The 19,770-nt window shown below is 31.9% G+C and overlaps 2 protein-coding genes across 2 annotated transcripts; one reads left to right on the top strand and one right to left on the bottom strand.

The window, feature by feature from the left end:
* Window positions 1–5,055: 5,055 nt before the first annotated feature.
* On the top strand, window positions 5,056–8,088 carry LOC11440673 (36.4 kDa proline-rich protein). The gene is given in 3 exon segments (XM_003609358.4): window positions 5,056–5,957; window positions 5,959–5,979; window positions 7,812–8,088. Coding segments are annotated over 3 exon segments (747 nt in total). The 5' UTR covers window positions 5,056–5,270; the 3' UTR covers window positions 7,851–8,088.
* A 3,687-nt stretch (window positions 8,089–11,775) lies between these two features.
* LOC11444960 (CCR4-NOT transcription complex subunit 10) lies at window positions 11,776–18,564 on the bottom strand. The gene is given in 7 exon segments (XM_024781106.2): window positions 11,776–12,575; window positions 12,578–14,086; window positions 15,257–15,328; window positions 15,437–15,523; window positions 15,641–15,823; window positions 16,743–16,829; window positions 18,062–18,564. Coding segments are annotated over 7 exon segments (2,577 nt in total). The 5' UTR covers window positions 18,263–18,564; the 3' UTR covers window positions 11,776–12,137.
* Window positions 18,565–19,770: the final 1,206 nt, after the last annotated feature.

The raw sequence follows: 19,770 nt of genomic DNA, 5'->3' as shown, positions 1-19,770 counted from the left end.
AGAGACATGTACAGTAGCTACTACTCTGAATCTTTCTCTATTCTTTCCCCATTCTCTTAACAAACTTTTTCACATGGTTGCCAACCTGTACTCTTTCCCCACTTTCCCTTACTATATATCTACACACTCTTCTTTTATCTTTTCATGGTGTACTTTGCGGTACATATTTGACATTGCTTTGGTCATTTCTACTTGTTTTACTCATGCTTCTTTCTTTACAATTATTTTCCTACAACCTTCCTTTGGTTGCGATAAATATTCATCTTGAACTTTTTTATTAACAAACGGTCTTGTGTAACATTTTATATATAATAATAATCATCTTTATCCTTTCTATCATTTGAATAGAAGTAAATCACATCACTTATTATTGTTTATATTTACTTTAATTAGTGATTATATCATTTTATATGTATTATCATTGGAGTACCTTTTATACTTTTTTGAATTAATATATTATCTTTGATTATCAATAAAACAATCACAAGACTTATTATTATTACAATCAGTCCGATTTCTTGATCACAAATTGTCAATGTGACAGCTAACTATATTAGTGTCTGAGTCTTCTTATTTTCTAAGATATGTTTCGAAGATGGTGGTTTTAGAAGGGAAATTTTTGGAGGGAGCTATATTCTTTTTCTCGTGGTGGTCGGGGTTCGAACTCCAGATCTTGCATATACTATGCATTGTTCCTACTAATTAACTGAGATAAGCTCACGAGGAGTACGGTTATAACAATATTCTGATTTAATTTTAAAAAATTGAAATAAGAAAACAATTCAAAGTAATCTTATTTGGGATATAAAGAACACTACTAAACACCTCTTTTAATCAAAATTTGAACGTCGTGTTGTAGTAGAGTAGCATATTGCTATAAGCCAATAATAAGAGTCTTACTAACGAGTGCATCCGATGCACTCTTAAAAAAAATTTAAATTAAAAAAATCAAATAAGAGAGACGGATTGTTTAGAGATCAATTCCAATAATATGTAGACACGTATTTATAACCATCTGAGTCTTCGCACGCTGGTTTCTCTAAAAACAAAGCATGATTTGCATTGCATGCATGTACCCTGTTATCTCTTCGTGATTATACTGCTCTTAATCAGAGAAAGAGATACAGTATTATTCTATTATTAATAAATAAAATAAAATAAGTGAAAGAAAGCAACATGATAAAGTAAAAAAGCGAAGTTGACTTCAAACCCAATATGTAATATAGTACAGATTCGATTCTGTCTAAGCGCTAAATGCGGTCCTCCTAATAAGGCAACAAGTGTTAAATTGGTAAATTTGTGATATTAATTCCCATGAGTGTGTTTGGGGAAGATGATATACACAGCAAGAAGAATGATCCTCAATGAAAAGGAGTTTTGAGCGGAAATCAATGGGAGGATGGTAGAAAAAGATGGAAACCATAAAATAGTGGATGGATAGCAATGCATACATACATGTCATATGTGTCGTGTAAAATTTTAACAAGAAAAATGATATTTAAAGTGAAATAGTAATATCTCGAATTTTTCACGACACATGTGGCATGTATGTCATCCATCCACTATTTTATGATTTTCATCTTTTTCTCCCTTCCTCCCATGATTTCCGCTTAAACCTCCTATATTGGCTTGTTTTCATTCGTGATCGATTCAAGATCATTCTTCTCGCTGTGTATAGCATCGTTGTTCTCACAAATACTCGAAATATTTAAAAACTTATAAATGAAAATGAAATATCTAAAAATAATGTGAGGGTTGGAAGTTTAGTTCACTATTTTTTTACAATGAAACTTTAAGATTTTCACCCTTCAGCATGAAAATAAAAATTGAGTAAGTAAACCGCTTATTAGTGTGAATAAAAAAAAATAGGTATAAACTGTTATACCCGTCAAAACTAACATAGTCTATCGGTGAGGTCTAGATTACCCTATCTTATTTAGGGGGTATTTACCCTTTTAAGATAGCAACCAATCAAAAAAAATAATAATAATAATTTTAATCCTAAGGTAACATTTAATTTAATTATATATTTAGGTATTCAATCTTAATTAATTTACACTATAGGTCTTGTAACAATTAAAATTTCACATCAAATTTAACCCATCATATAACACTAAAGGTCCTTTATCTTATTTATTTGTAACGCATTAGCCCTTTAACTTTTTTTTGTCCCATTAAGGTCCTTTATCTATTAAAATGTGCACAAGTTAATCCTTTTTTTCATATTTCTATTAAAAAAAATGAAAATAATAATTTTATTAATACCTTTGTTTTATAAAATATTTTTTTAATAAAAATAAATAAATTCATAAATCCTATGAACATTTCATCCTCATATTCATCACATTCATCTTCTTCCTTAAATCAAAAAAATTGTCCATCCAAACAAACCTTCAAATTCCTTAAATATTTCTACTTCCATCTTCTTCTAAACACAAAATTCAAAATACTCAAATTTTATAAACCCTAAGTTTACCAAACCCATAAATCTGAATTTTGGATTTAAAGAAAGAAATCGAGAATTCTAAGTATCGGGTTTCTTGTTTTCTATGAAATTTGATTATAATGGTGTTTGATGTGAACTTGACGAGGATTGTGCATATGAGCTAGCTGTTTAGCTTTAATTTTTAGATTCTTAACCTTTTTGGATTTTGGACTAGTGCTATACAATGGTATAAACAATTTTTTATTGTTGCAGGCCAACCTCGCCTTCACTAACATCGGAGATAGGAAAGCTATAGGGAAAGTGATGATTGTATTTGATGAGAAAATTACAAGATCTAAGTTGTGATGATCTTTACTAAAACTATGCTTGAGCACTCAAACATGAGAGGTTCACAATCCAAATTGTGAGATTTTTCTTTAAATCCAAATTTATAGGTTTGGTAAAATTAGGGTTTATGAAATTTGGGGATTTTGAATTTGGTGTTTAGAAGAAGATGAAAGTGAAAATATTTAAGAAATTTGAAGGTTTATTTGGATGGACAATTTTTTTGATTTAAGGAAGAAGATGAAGATGAATATGAGGATGAAATGTTTATAGGGTTTATGAATTTATTTATTAAAAAATATTTTATAAAACAAAGTTATTAATAAAATTAATATTTTCATGTTTTTTTAATAGAAAAATGAAGAAAAAGATTAACTTGTGCACATTTTAATAGATAAATGACCTAAATGGGATTAAAAAAAAAGATAAAGGACTAATGTGTTGCAAATAAATAAAATAAAGGACATTTAGTGTAATTTTGCTTAAAAAAATTGACTCGTTTATTTGACATTTAATGTTACATTTTGTATATTACATTTTGATTGGTTGATATCTTGAAGGGGTAAATACCCTCTAAACAAGATAGGGTAATGTAGAAAAAACCTAATCTATGTGGTATCATGAAGATATTTAAGGATTGTTACATTGACCTTTAAGTAACCACGTAAGTGAAATTAAACATAATTTCTTCATCCAAAATTTTGAGACATTAAATACGTGTATCTCACTTGTAGATGTTCACCCTCCTTTTTTTCATTTAATTTTGGAACTCTTACTCATACTTTACATCCAATCTCATATTCCTCAAACATCCCATATAAAAAGTTTATTTGATTTTAGTAAAAAAAAAAATATTAAATAATTGACATAGGAGAATTAGTATATAAACATATTTCACTCGAAAAAAGAAAAGAGATAGAAAAATATAACTATATATATGTGTGGGTGAAGAAATCAGGATAAAAACAAAATTAAATAATTGACTTAGGATAATTAGTAGACAAAAAAAAATGTTACATTCGTCATAGACTTCCACGAAACTCCGTTTCTACATATTATCCCTTAGGTTAGGAGTAGTCCAAAATTTTCCCATATCTCAGGGTCTATTAACATATAATTGATGACTTTAGCATCTACCCAAACTTATTCTATAAAAAAACAGAAGAAAACTAAATCAAACTTGAGGACAATTATTTGTTGGACATAATGAAGTTAATGTATGTGTGACTTGCTAAATTGCCAATGGAAGTTTATACTTTCGATATTTGTGAAAATATTCGATTTGCCTAAAACGCAGCTATATTGTCCTGTTTATCTTTTCTAGGAACTATTTGAATGGTGAAAAGAGTGCATAGAGAACAATTACTATTCATTTCAATATATGATTTTCAAATCTAATAATTTATTTTAAAAATTAATCAGCAACAATATTTATAAAGTAGTACAAGGAATATATGCTCATGGTCTCATTCATCACTCTCTTAAGAGGATTGCTTGATGTCACAAATATCATAGGATTGAGAGCATGCTGTCTACATTTCTGCATATAGGTGTATATGCCTTTGCTAGCTCATCCTAGCATTTAAATTTCTTGTGCTATGGATTAGTGATTGACTACGATATTTTGCTTTTTCTAAAATAACAATTAATGAAATTTTTACAAATTGAAAAACCATTTCAAAGAAAATAATTTTGTCACAAGTAAGAATCTGAGGAATACAATTAGGGTAAGGAAAGTTCAATCACAAATTCCCAAAAATAAACTAGTGCATGACATTATGCAAAATTGACATCTAAGTGGACCATGTTATATATATGTTAAAACAAAAAAAAATGTGGACCATTTATATATGCTATTATATATTATCAAATATTAATCAAAAACCTAGATCTCAGATATCAATCATTTTTATCATCAAAAACAAAATTCACTTGATCATTAATAGTTCAATTTTTTATTTTGATTGGGCAAATAAATCAAACGAGAAAAGTTATTAATTACTCAATTAAAGAAAAAGATCACTAATAATTGAAACTTTTATCTACACATACACTTTAATCAATCAAAGTAAGAATTAGACCAAATTATGAATCCCTACAAAAGGAAGGTACTGTTTTGATTAAACTTTATAAGGTGTTTCATTTCCCCTAAAACACTAGCAAGCTTTAACAAATTAATTAAGGTAAGATAGCACAGATAAGATGGCAGTAAATTAAAGGTGTTTCATGAATTTTTTTACATATAGATGGAAATTGATTCATGTAATGTACACTTGTAAGGTTTGCCAGCTTGCAAAACTTGGAAGTAGGCTTTAGAATGTGTCTAGCACCATGTTCACGTGATATGCTATAATAAAGCCCTTTTGTATTCTTATCATACTCCTTCCTATCACAATTCCTATATATCACCTCTCACTTCTTCTTCTTACAATCACTCCATTCTACACTCTAATTCCCTTTTTCTCCATTTCTTTCTCTTTGTAATTACTAAGAGAAAAACATGGAGTCCTCATCATCAAAGTTCTATGCTTACCTCATCATTTGCATGCTCTTCATCTCTTCAGCTACACCAATTCTTGGTTGTGGCACTTGTGGAAAACCCCCTAAGAAACACAAGCCAGGTAAAAAACCAATTGTGAAACCACCAATTGTGAAACCACCTGTTACAATTCCTCCAACATTGCCTATTCCTCCAGTTCTTCCACACCTTCCAATCCCTCCAACTTTGCCTATTCCTCCAGTCCTTCCACACCTTCCAATCCCTCCAACTTTGCCTATTCCACCAACTTTGCCAATTCCTCCAACTTTGCCTATCCCTCCAACTTTGCCTATTCCACCAGTCCTACCACACCTTCCAGTCCCTCCAGTGCTTAACCCGCCAAGCTCAGGAGGGAGTACTCCTAGTCCTACTAGTCCATGTCCACCAAAAAATAAACCGGCGAAAGACACATGTCCAATTGACACTTTGAAATTGGGTGCTTGTGTTGATTTGCTTGGTGGTTTGGTTCACATTGGACTTGGTGACCCTGTTGTGAATAAGTGTTGTCCAGTTCTTCAAGGACTTGCTGAAATTGAAGCTGCTGCTTGTCTTTGCACTACTCTTAAGCTTAAACTTTTGAACCTTAACATTTATGTTCCACTTGCTCTTCAGCTGCTTTTGACTTGTGGGAAAACTCCTCCTCCTGGTTACACTTGCTCCCTCTAAACCAGTTAAGTTTACCTCTAAACCCTAGTTTTGGCTTACATTTAAAAATAAAAAAATAAAAAAAAACAGTTTTTTTTAAACACTAAAAATAAATCTTCTACTAGGTCACTTAATTCTATACTAGCTAGTACCTACTGGATTGTATTCTCTCAAGGAAAAAATACTTGAGAAAATAATGTGTGAATCTTAACCACTGAAATATAAAGGATCTATTCCCAGAGTGTGCCTACTGTATGCATGCGTTAGGACAAGCTAAGTGGTTGATATGAAAGTTAAGAAATTTAGACATCAGTGGTAATTTGAACATATTTAGTATTATATACATAAAACTTAGTCAGAGAAAAGTTAAGTTCTCCAAGGAGATTCGTTGCACTTAAACAAATGTGATACATATTAAAAAAATCATGCATGCATCATTATCTACTGTATTATTTTTTTTTTGGTACAATTATCTACTGTATTATTATTATTTTTTTCTTTTTTTTTTAAGCTTTATGACCCATGCATAGTATACTAAAAAGAGAATGTGCCTAAGGAATTTAATATTGTTTATATAAAAATCATTATAATGATTGGATAAGCTTACAGAATTGAGATTAATTTTCTATATCACAGAACAAGAATATTTGTTTGTAAATAATAACTTTACCCGATCTAATATTCATTAAAAAAAAGTGGTGAGTTCAATTAACATTTAAACAGAAACAGTAATTTAGTGCAGTCAAAAGGAAAAGGAACAGCAATTTAACACATCGTAAATCTTAGGATTAAGATTGCATCACACCCCGAGGAAAGATATGTGATGTGAGAGGAGTAGGAAAATGATATGAAAGAAAAAAAATAGTGTTAGAAGATTAGGGCACAAGTTAACAAGATTATTTTTAAAATGGAAAAGTTAACTTGTGCCCATAATATGAAAATTAAATGTAAAATTTTAATATTAAAAATTGTGTATTTAACATCTAAAAAGTTTAAGAGTTTGTTTTTTCAATACAAAATTTATTTTTCATTTTTTCTTTTTAGTTTTTAATTTTTGCCCTAAGGGCAGAAGTTAGCCTGACCTTATTTTTAATTAGACTTAAATGCATTTTTTGTCCTTTATGTTTGCCTTCGTAGCAATTTTGATCCCCTAACAAAAACAATGCAATTTTGACCCCCTAATTTTCTCAACTATGCTAAGAAGCCGCCACGTATCCTAAAAAAGAGACCAAAATTGTAACTTTTTGGTAAAGATAAGGGGCCAAAAGAGCATATTTTCCTAAACATGGCAAAATTAGGGGGTCAATATTACATTTTTTTTCGTTAGGAGGCCAAAATTGCTACGATGGCAAACATAGGGGACCAAAAGTACATTTAAACCTTTTAATTATATTACCTTTAAAAAAAATATTTTATCTATATTATTTTCCAAGCAAAGAAAATAGAAAACCAATATAAGGTTTTGGATGAGCTAGTATTGTATATCTGATAAATGATATTTATATAATTATTTTATGATAATTTTTAAAATAATTCTCTTTCATACTTACATTGTATTTTTATTTTCTCTCTCTCTTTTTATCTATTGTTTTTATCCCTAAATAAAAAGAAAAAAACAGTTGTTTAAAAAATGTTCATACATATATAATTTATTTTTGTGATTTGTGTTACTATTTTAGCAATTATTTAAAATTATGAACATTGTCAGACAAACCAAGAAAAGCACATGGAATGATATGTGGATTCGTGATTTATTTGGTAGTAATGTTGTTTCCTATAAATTATTGATATTGTCGTGTTTGTGCCCGTGAACTTGAAGTCACTGTCTCATTGGATGTCAATGTCTACGTTTTGCAGGTGAATGGATTGAGGAATATATGGTTGAAATCGACATGAGAGGATGTCGAGCCATTCTCTCTCTTCTCTCTGGATTGTTGTTTGTTTGGCTATTAATTATTTGTAAAACCATTTGTTTTTAATTGAGATCAATGTTGCATGTATGTTTAATCTTAGGCAAGTAAAGTTGCAGCAAACATGCTTCTATGTAACCTTTTAAAATTATTCATTTCATTTGTGTTTTGGTGAATATTGAACTGATTCGAGCTTCTAGTATTATATATATTATTTGTTTCAATCGGGGATCATACACCTGCTTTAATCTTTAATCTCTAAAAAAATAATTATATAACCATGTTAAACGTATCACCGAGTCCGTTTCTAAGATTTTGATAGCCTAAGGCAGAGGTGGAACTAGGGGGCGGCATGAAAAGGCCATGGCCACCATATTCTTATCCCGTTTATTTATCTATAGTGCTATAAATAATTCTTCTACTTTTCTTAGTTTTGTTTTGGTTTTTAAGTTTTTTCTCCTTTTATTTTTGTCATTAAATTATAAGTATTAGACAATTTAATCTTTAAGGTTATTTCATTTCATTTTGGTCACTTAACCTATTTAATACTAGATACTTTGATCTTTAAGTTACAAACATTAGACATTTTAGTCTATCTTGTTAAGAACCAAAATGTCTTAGAATTTGTGACTTAAAAGACCAAAATATCCAACATTCCTTCAAAAAACAAAATCCAACGTTCACTACTTAAGGGTCCAAAATAAAAACAAAAAAAATTAAAGGACTAAATTATATATATTTGTAACTTAAGGGACAAATAAAAAAGACTTAAGGGATCAAAGCAAAATCTAAAAATAACTTAAAGGATTAGTAAATAATAAATTATCATTAATATATATTCTAATTTTTATTTAGAAGATATAAAAAATATTGTTAACTAATTGATTAGTGACAAACAATTGACATGTGTCCTCGTAAGCTTAACTCAGTTAGTATAGACAATGCATAATACATGTAAGGTCCGGGATTCAAATCCCAACCACCACCAAAAAACAATCGACATGTGCATGAATTTCATGCTCCATCGACATTTTATGGTGACTCATTTAGAGGAAAATAATGTAGTATGAAAAAATATAATTATTGTTATCATTTGTTTTCTTTTTTATGTCAAAGATATTAAAAAAAATACATATTTTAAGTAATTATTTTAGTGACAAAAAATTGGTTTCCGTGTGACTTTTATAATAATTAGAAATAGTATATTAAAATTATTTTTATTTTTATTTAGAAGATATAAGAAAGTAAATTTACCTTGTAAAAAAAAGTAAATTTAACTAATTTATTAGTGACAGATAATTGTCTTGTATATGAATTATAATTTTTATTTTGTCAAAAAAATAATTATAATTTTTATGTCAAAGATATTAAAAAATATTTATTTTAAGTATATAGCTGCTGGCATTTGTCATGTGTGCGATATTTATAATGAATTATAATTAGTGTAATATAATGATGCTCATTTTTATTTATGATATATAAAAAACTAAATATAACCAATTTATTGGTGACAAAAATTTGTTCCATGTGTGAATTGTAGTCTCAATGTCACTCTTTAATGACTCATTTGTGTAAAAAAAAAAATTGTGGCTTTGACAAATTCAAGATTTTCAAATGCTAACGTCAACACATTTGTCAATGACATTGACAACACTTTCAATTCAGACAAAAAATATTATGTGCAACATCGTCCGACAAATCTTTAAGAGAAAACACAGCCTTAAGTTGTAGTGAGAACCCTTTTCTTCCTTCTCTTTAAGTTGCCGCTCCAACTTTGTTATTTTCTCTTTATACGCTGCTGCTACATTGTTGTTGTTGCAAATTAAGGATTTGAACTCCCTTTAGTAACATCGCATGATAAATTCTAAAGGGGTCAACGGAGAAGTAAGCTCATTACTAAAAACCACACCTTCCTTTCAAATTTAATCATTTCGTTTTGCCTCAACGGTCGTTATCTTCACCTGCTCAAATATGACCATGTGTGTTGAGTCTTGAGACATACAACTATTATTTACCGTTTTTTGGAAGGAAATTTTATATATATATTAACAAGATTAAAATTGTATGACTTATTTTGCATATATAATTAACAAGATTTAAATGAGTATTGATTTTCATGCACTTCTATTAATATTGTCCTAAAAAAAAAAAAGTCAATAGTCTAATCGCTAGAAATTTACACCATAAGTGAGTAAGTTGAGAGTTAGGGTGCGTTTGGTTTGCAAAACAACAAGTATAGTACAGAACAGTACAAGAAAGAACAACACAATACAAGGGAGAACAGCACAGGATAAATTTTTATGACATTGAATAATTTTTTGTTTTATACGATTTTTGGGGGACAAAATGCTATTTTGATATTTTAGACAACTTGTACGTGGGACAAAAAGTTGTGTTGTGGTTTGCTGAGGGACAAAAATATCAGTTTTTATCTTGTCTCTTACCTCCAGTTTGTCCTGTGCCTGAAACAGTTTTACAAATCAAACACTGAACAACTGGAGTTGTTCTGTCCTGTCCTTCAAACTCTAATCTCTACGTATACAATGTTGTAGAGATTACTACCTCTAGTTAATTAATTTAACTTTACTATGGTTCAAACTCCTTCCGGAAGGCGAACGAGTGTGATGCATCCAAAGTTCATTAAATTCTAATTTGATGTTTTTTTTGTTCTTGTCCGTCGTAGTTTAGCCATCGTTTGGCAACTGATTACTACCCGTCATTTAGTTTTTGTGTAGTTGTTCTTTTTTGGGCTCGTGTCCTCTTTGTAATAAAAATAATAATTAAAAATTAAAGTACGAGAAAATGAATGCACCAATAGAGAAACATGAAATAAGATAAAAAGGAAGGAAAAAGTTGATACGAGGTCGAAATCGAAGCGGCGGTGATTTGAGGTGCACTGCACGAAAATTTCATATTAGCTGCCAGAATTCCCCTACCAATTGCTTTGGTTGTTAATTTCAATTTATAAAATGTTGTAGTTTAACCGGAGATAGTATTAATTGTGTGTAAGTGCATTTCTGCACAATTTATGCTGTTCGAAGCACTAGATATTCGAGATTTTTTGTGCCAGGTGACTCATGCATGATAAAGGATACCCTGTGACAACACTAATCAAAAGTGATGGGAATGGTGGTTGTGGTGGTGGTCGCGTTATTAAGGTGGCAATAACGATGAAGTATGACAACATTAGTTGACGATGCAAACTGCCAATAGTAACAATTAAAACGTCATACAACATCAATGAAGGTTATCCTACCGTGACAAATTGACAATGGTGGAGGATGATGACGTAAAACAATGACAGTTGAATGTGAACGCAACGGTGACTGGTAGGAAGTGTTGTGGAGGGTGCCAGCAACAATAGTGGATTAGGTAGCTTAAGCTGCCAGGCAATTGTGGCAATAGAGAGCGTTTCGGAGGGGCCTGGTGAGTAAAAAAAATAGATTGTCACAGGAAGAAAAATAATCATAACCTACTGAATTTTAAACTAGCCTGCATCGCTGATTTAATTGTTCATTAGTGAACAAGATATGATAAACTTCCTTCAACCCAAAAAAAAAAAAAAAAAAAGATATAAACTTGATAGAATAAATTTAAGTTATAGCTTTTTGTTAGGAGTGGATCGGGTATAACTTATTTTAACATATCTACCTTGTACTAAATTCAAATGAACCCAACAAAGTAATCCAGTAGTTTGACTCTATCTCCTTTGTTAACATTATTACATCCTGCAATGTCTCCTGCCTCTAAATTAGTAAAGGCACTAAGCAAGATTGCACAGAACAGAAGAAAAGAAGGCATCCGTCAATATTTCTAAATCGCCTGCCCGCACAAAACAAATATATGCAACTACCTGCATAGCAAATAGCAGCTGGGGAAAACGCGTGAAATACGATAATAGCAACAGAGAATTAGAAAGAGCGAACTCCCTCAGATTAAAAATGGAATTCCAAAACAACTATCCACTTTTTAGTTTTCTCAATATAAGCACATGAACTATTCTTGAATATGAACTAAATTAGCCTCTAGAAAATAAAAAAACACAATCCGAATCAGATCTACACCTCAAATTTCAAAGGTGGGCACTAACACTAACCAGCCTCCACCTGTAACTGACCCCTAAATTTGAGAATTATAAAAACAATGAATCACAAAAAAATTATTCCCTGAATTGAACTTATATATGTTACAAATGCTATGGAAGGATTAAGCTACCTGCTAACTAAAACTGAGAGGTGGGCCAGGCACAATGATATAACCATGCATACAACACTCATGAAGATTTATTTAAACTTACTCCACTGGGCAGGAACCTAATACGGCTACAACTTTTTAGTTTGGCTAGAGCTTCTTGTGGCTTACCAAGCAAGAGATCAACATAAACTGCAGTAAGTGTGGCCTCTGGACTGTTGGGCAATATGGACAATGCCTGTGTAACCAATATATTGGCTTTCTCAAGTTCACCCTGCATTGCAGACATTACAGCAAAGTTAGCATAAATTGATGCCCTTGCCTCCTCTGGCTTGAGGAAAACAATACTTTGAGGATCCTGAAGAGAAGAATTCTTCGCAGCAGTGGATCCTCCATTTCCGTCTTCAAATTCAACAGTCCTCTCTACTTGCAATTTCTCACAGTCATCTTGACTAAATGGCAATTCAACACTGTTTCCTCCAGACAAATAATATGATAAGTAATCAGCAGCTTCCTTTCCTTTGGTCTATTCAGCAAGCAAAGAGCCTCTGCCGCATAAACATGGCCTAGAAAGATGTAAATTCTGGAACATTCTGGAAGTTCAAAAAGAGATTTTGCAGCTGCAAGTGCCTTCACAGGATTGTCCAATTCCAGCTCCACATATGCTAAATTAGCTAGAACAGCTTGCTTGACCAATTGATTATCTCTTCTACAGACATCTTCATAATACGAGAGGGAGTTCTGGAAGAGTTCCTGACTAGCTCCTCCCTTCTGTTCTTTTGTGTCCCCATTTGAATTTACCTGACCTACAGCTACTGCTACTGAAAATGCCTTTGAATCAGCGCCATGCGAGTTTTTACGACTTAAATTCTTTGACGGCAACATTTCACTTGTATCATCCTCCACAGAAGAATTAGAGGGCAAGCCAGACTTCAAACGATTTGTACTGTAGGAGTCTAGCAAGTGAAGAGCATTCAAGAGGCACTGCCGAGCAAGGGACATCGATAACTTCAGCCGCCCATCTTCACCTGGAACGCAATCATCCCCTTTGGAGGATTCCATGTGTCCATTACCTGGAATTTGATCTTCCACAACAAGTTGCCTCCATTTTTCCAACCCAACAACGCAAACTCCAACCTCCATCTTCTCTGAAGGAACTCGACATGATTTGATTAGGCCCTTTTCTAAAGCCATCAGACAGCATTCTGAGAGTCGGAGCCACAAGAGGGGCTGTTTGTAGAAGACCAAACTTGCCTTCTGAAAACATCGAGCTGCAAGTATTGGCTTTCCACAAGCCAAGTGCTGCACGCCACAATTATAAATTATAAGGAGAGACTTATCCTGCGAGAAAGTGGCCAGCTTTTTTTGTTGCTCCTTCCGTAGCGACGAACAATTAGTTAATGCCTTTGAGAAGAAGAATGAGGACGTCTGATATTTCCCGAGCTGATAATAAATGCACCCAAGATTGTTGTTAAAAATGCTTGAAAACTCCGTGTCTGTCCTATTACTTGATGCCATCAATAGCTTTATTGCCTTGCGGTGGTTACCACGAGCATATTCAAGCTGAGATTTCAAAATCAGAGCCATGGATGAATCTCTTCCACGTGCAATGTTCATAGCCAGCTTGACTTCTCGTTTTGCTATCTTCAGGTTCCTAGTAAGAATCAGAAACTGCACCTTGCAAAGTTGCAACTTGAGCTTTAAATCAAGAGTAGAAAACCTGTCAACCAAAGTCCTAGAAAGATAATTTGAAGGAGGGACCGTTGGCCTAGTTAAATTTTGTGAACCCATATCCAAAATCATGGCTTCATAATCAAGCCCATCTTCAGAGAAAGTTCTGGATAGATTATTTTCCGATGCATTAGCACTTGACCCTAAATCGGAACTGGATGGATCGGCAGCAGATTCACTAATGGTGACAGGAACAGACTTTGTCGTTAGATTTGCAGATTGTTGCTGTGTTGTATTCCCATTGTCAACTTGATTCGCACTACCAACACCAAATGCTCTTTCCAGGTAAGTCAACACATCCTAAGCAAAATGATCCAGCTCAGAACAGTGCACATGTACAATTAGAGAATTTAAAAAGGCAAACAAAAATGAAATCTCTTCCCATTGACTAACAAAATTAAGACAGAAAGTGATTGGTTCCTAACAGAGAGTCTGCAGCTATGAGTGCAAGAATTTATGCCAGCTATCAAGAAAGTTTTACATCATCTTTAATCAGAGAAAACAATCAAGTCAAGTAAACCCAATTCTACAACAAACTTTCAGTTTAATCACATTAATAGAGATGGTGAAGCAAAATATACAAAATATAGATCCTGATATATCCTTGTCTATTATGCGGTTAGGTACCAAAAACGGAATAGAAGAAAACCCATAAGTAATGATAATAGAGGATTGAGATTCTCTACAAGATGAATAAAACAGTAAAGTTGCAAAATGATCAGTAACAAACAATAAAGATATATCCAATTCCCAGACCCAAACCAATTGCTAATTTCAAGATAGCCCCACCAGTTATCCCTCCCTTTTTATACTTCTCCCTTATCAATTGCAGCGCATTTTGAGTGGGTGTTTTCAATATTTCCCACCCTATCATCCTTACAACCTTGGTTCTAAGTCTAACATATGCAAAGAGATAAACAGTTAGATATAACACATACAGCAAACCCACATTTTCTGTGCATGGACCTAACATTTATGTATCTCACCCCCCATGAGAATGCACAAAGCTTAACAAATAATGTATAGGCTAATTTATAATCAGCATAAATTGATTTCTAACTCTGACAACTGAGAATTACATATAAGTATATCATTTATGCACAACAAAGAAAACCTCCAGACAGCTGCAAATAATGGATTAAAACAGATTAACTCGACAAATCACCAATGAAAACATTCAGCAATCATGCCCAACATTAGCTTGGGAAGAAGAATTTGAGTTGCAACAGGAGAGAGGTTTGTAGTTCAACTGTTAAATGTAAATTTAAATTGAAAATGCATATAAATTACATATACAATACAGCATTTAATAATTTATTGAAAATAACAAGCCACGCTAATAAAAGAAGTAAAAAAAACATAATACACTCGTGAGATGTGAAAATCATGTTTGTCAGCAATGCATTAAGCAACAGACCTTGCAATCATTAAAAAATAAACCAGCTAATATAATTATCGTAGAGAACTTACAGCTGATTTTGATGCATCATGGCATGCAAGGCTAGCATCAAGCAGCAGAAGACAGATATGTAGAGCTGTTGACTGCTTTAGGAAAGAGAACACAGAGTTAGGGGCAAAATAAATCCATTAACACCCCCATTATAATTTTTAAAGAAAATAACATCAAATAGTATATAATATATGCCATACCTCTTTTATGGGATCAATCTTTTGAAATAGGGGTTCCAAAACCGATACCGTCTTTGCATAGTCATGAAGATGGAACCAGATAATAGCCTAGAGAGATTGAAATAACAAAAATCACATCAAGAAATATATTCAAATCAAAAGTATAATCAAAACAACAATTGACAAAGTTAATTGAAATTGATATAAGGATCAAAATGAGCATACAATATTTAGTGTTGCGACGGAAGAGTCAAGTTCATCTGGATGCATTGTGTCAGTGCTATTTACACCTGAAAACTGTGGTGCTGAGGCATTGCTTCCTTTGGACCCCAAAGCAACTTTATTTCCGACGTTGTTAACTAGCTCTCCTTGATCCACATACGTCAGGGAAAGCTCGTCATATTTTCTCTGAATAAACTCCCAAAGAGAAAAAGGATAAGTAGTAAGTACGAAATCACAAATGAATAGAGAAGCGAGCTTAAGCTGCAATTTTATAGATCCTAAACAGCATTAAGTTGAATATAAAACGTATTTGAAGGCGAACACCGGTTGATCCTTTCATTGGGGATAAACCATAACAGAAGCGAGAACATAAAAGTCTACATGCTGTAGGCATGTAAACATGACTTCCTATCTTCTGCACTAGCTATTACTTGGTAAACATTCTAAGAGAAAATCCTATTCCACTCATCTCCACCAGTATTTCCTAACTTATAATATTATCTTTCAGGTGAATTCTAAGAGAAAATCCTATTCCACTCATCTCCACCAGTATTTCTTAACTTATAAATATTATCTTTAAGGTTATTTGCATATATATTTTCCTCCTTTAAGAATACCAAGAGACCCAGAAGAAAGATTTGAACAAAAAATTGTCACCAACCACAGTATACTGGGTACAAAAGGTGGTGAAAACTTATCTGTATTCTTTTATTCAAATGAAGGAAACCAAACTCACGGATTAAAATAATGGGAAACTATCAATAACAAATAAGGCCTTCATCAATTGAAAACACTCATTCCATCTACTGAAGCCATTTGCCAATTGAGAAATTAATTGGCCCCAAAATATTTACATTAATAAGCATCAAAGGCTCAGAAATTAGCCAAACTTTTTGTTTACAAAAGTCGAAATAATGACCTAGGTCTACCTTCATTTTAATCTTGCTGTCGTGATTTCAATTGGTGTCATTCAATTCCAGTTTTCTAATACATAACGGTAAAAAAAAAAGTTTCCTCAAATATGAACCATGAAAAACTAAAGCTATTGCAAAATTGAGACTGTGGAATTTTTAATAGAATAGTATACGTGTAAAAAGTAACATACCTTGATGCTATAAATTACTTCAAGCAACTTTTTGGGATCAGAACAACCATCTCGGAAGAATTCCGCAATTGCTGTATTATGAAGTACCTGAAATATATAGGAACTTCAAGACTTAGAAAAAGGAATTGTGGACTACATCATAAAATACACAACGAAAAGATAACGCAAGGCTTGATGGGTTATATTAACTCATGAACCCACCAAAATCATTGTCCTTTGCTCTTAACAAGCTTGAAAATGGATGATGAAGAATTTCATTGTTTTACAAACATAGTTGATGTCACAAATACCATCCCCAAAATAAATCACATACTGAATACTTATGACTTTTAACTGTAAACCTGTAACAGATACTAGAGAGCACAAACAAAATATGCATAAACTCGAAAACACCTACATACACGCACACACGCACACAGCCAAACAAACAAATAATGATTCAATTTTTTCTCTTCCACAGCAGTCACTTTTGCAGGTATACTTACTCCAAGGTTCCTTCAATTATTTAAATTTATCATATAGCATATACTAATTATCCGTTGTAAGAATACAAAAAGATGCAAGAAAGATCTACGCATCAAGACCCAAAAGGCCCGAAACATTTAAAATTCTAAATATGCAAAGTATGTGCACAATCTTAACCATTCATGAAGAAAAATAACACTGCAGCCATGATATTATCATTACTCAATTTACTATGTTTGACTTAGAGCTGCACCTTAGATGAGACCAGTAACCGTCATGTATACAAATATACCGAAAATCAAGTAGCATCGATGTCACTAATAACAAAATAAACCAACTCATAAAAATTTCCCTTATCAAGAAAATGAACGCAAAATCCCTCTTTTAGCAAAATCATTGGAACTTTCAAACTTTCTATAGTGAGATCCATAACATCCATTTCATCTCCCATCTAACAAAAATTTATTTCCGATACTCGTTACTTACATCACATCACATCACATGGCATCAAACAGATTGCTGCAAGCATCTACTCAAAGCAGCTTATAACAAAGTTATCCAACTAATTCACATGTTTTCTACACTCTTCAATCAAAATTTCATATCAATATATTAACTTATACACATTTAACAATCTACAGCAACAAAAAACTTAATCAAACTGATAAATTAACAACTTAATTAAACTGATAAATTAACAACTTAATTAAACTGAAAAATTAGCAACTTAATTTTTACCTCATGAATAAAATAACAAAATCAAAGCAATTAATGAATTAAACCTAATACTTTGCAATTAAGATGAAAACGAAATCGAAGCAATCGGAATCAAGTGAATTAGATAGATTGAATACCTTTGGATCGGTAGGTTTGTTTAGCAAGAGATGTTGCATGACATCAACACATTCAGCGAACTTGCCAGATTGATAATGCAAAGCAGCGTCTTTGGCAAGAGCGACGGTGAGAGCGAGAACGCCATCGTCGACTTCGGCGGAAGGAGAGTCGCGGTTGGTGGTTGAAGAAGGAGAAGACGATGTCAAATCTCGAGATTCCATAGCGAGATCGAGGAATTGGAATACAGAAATCGAAGGTTGAAAGGGTTTTGGGGAAGAGAGAGAGAGAGAAGAAGAAGACCTAAAATTGAATGAGGGAAAGTGAATCTTAATTTTTCAATTACATTTAAATTGAAGTTAATTAAGATGAAAACATGGTTTGGTTTGGTTTGGTTGAAAAGAAAAAGAAAAACCCTTTGAGTGTGTTGTTTTTGCTAAGCTTTGTTTTGTTGGATAGAGAGAAAAGAAGAGATGAGTAGTGTGAGTCGAAAGAAGATTGATTGATATGTGAGAAAACCTATACGCCGAATCGGGGCTGATTCAGATAGAAAAAAGAGACTGCAATTTTTATTTATTTTTAAATAATAATAATGCATAAAACTTATTATCTCTCACAACATTAATCATATGTCACATAAATTAAAATGAGAAATTAAAGTTACTCTTATTTATATGAATGTTGTGTTGATTTTTAATAATTATTGTTGTTTCATTTGTCCCATTGCAAATTTGCAATAAGCAAAACGTTCCAAAAATGAACGTGAAATATGGAGAGATCAAATCCTTTACCTAAAAATAAAATTGATAACAAAAAAGTTAGCTTATAGCTTGTTGGATTAGCTTATAAGCTCGTTAGATGAAAACGTGACGTGTTTGGTAACAAGCTTTTTTCATGAGTTTATAACGTTTTTTGAAAAGCTATTTCAAGTAGCTTTTTAGCTTATAGCTGGTAGCTTTTTATATTTTCTTCCAACTTTAACTCTATTAATTTAAATTAATTATTTTTTTAATTAAACATTACCCATGTTCATCTTTATAACCGCCCCATTTTTTCCCTTAAATAAAATGCCTTTTTTTTTTAAGGAGCACTTTATATATATATATATATTTTATGGAAATGTTTTATATTTTGTTATAACTAACCTGTCGTACACCACACACAAAAAATAACTAACCTATTTTTTTTTTAAAGAAAAAAATAACTAGTCTATTGTACGTTGTAAAATTTTATATATTCTACCTCACATTTTGTTTCCACCTTTCTCTTATTTTTGGGACTCATAAAGCAGAGATCAAAATTGTTAGTGAATTTTTTTTTAGGATTAAAGGTCGAAGAATTTTTTTATGGAGACTAAGACCAAAAGTTTGAATATTTATAGGGACCAAAAACATATTTAACTATAATTAAAAATATTAAAAAATAAATACATTAAAAAAAATGTGTGTGTCTATATGTATATTAAAAAAAATGTCCTTTTATGTCATTTTATACTTATCAGCCACTTCAACAGCTAATTTTACCAAACACATTATTTTTAATAAGCAAGCTTTTCAGCTATAAGCTGTCAGCTATCAGCTAGCTTATGGCTTCTTTTTACCAAACAAAGCCTACTTGATAAGCTATTTATATTGGATTGTGTACACTAAAAAATACTTACATAAATTGAAGTGTTTGAATGTGACATTACATAAGCAATTATCGAAATTTTAAATATTTTAATTTAACAAAA

The sequence above is a fragment of the Medicago truncatula genome, chromosome 4 (genome assembly GCF_003473485.1).
Source record: "Medicago truncatula cultivar Jemalong A17 chromosome 4, MtrunA17r5.0-ANR, whole genome shotgun sequence".
Lineage (NCBI taxonomy): Eukaryota > Viridiplantae > Streptophyta > Magnoliopsida > Fabales > Fabaceae > Medicago > Medicago truncatula.
This window is presented reverse-complemented; position numbering and strand designations above follow the sequence as displayed.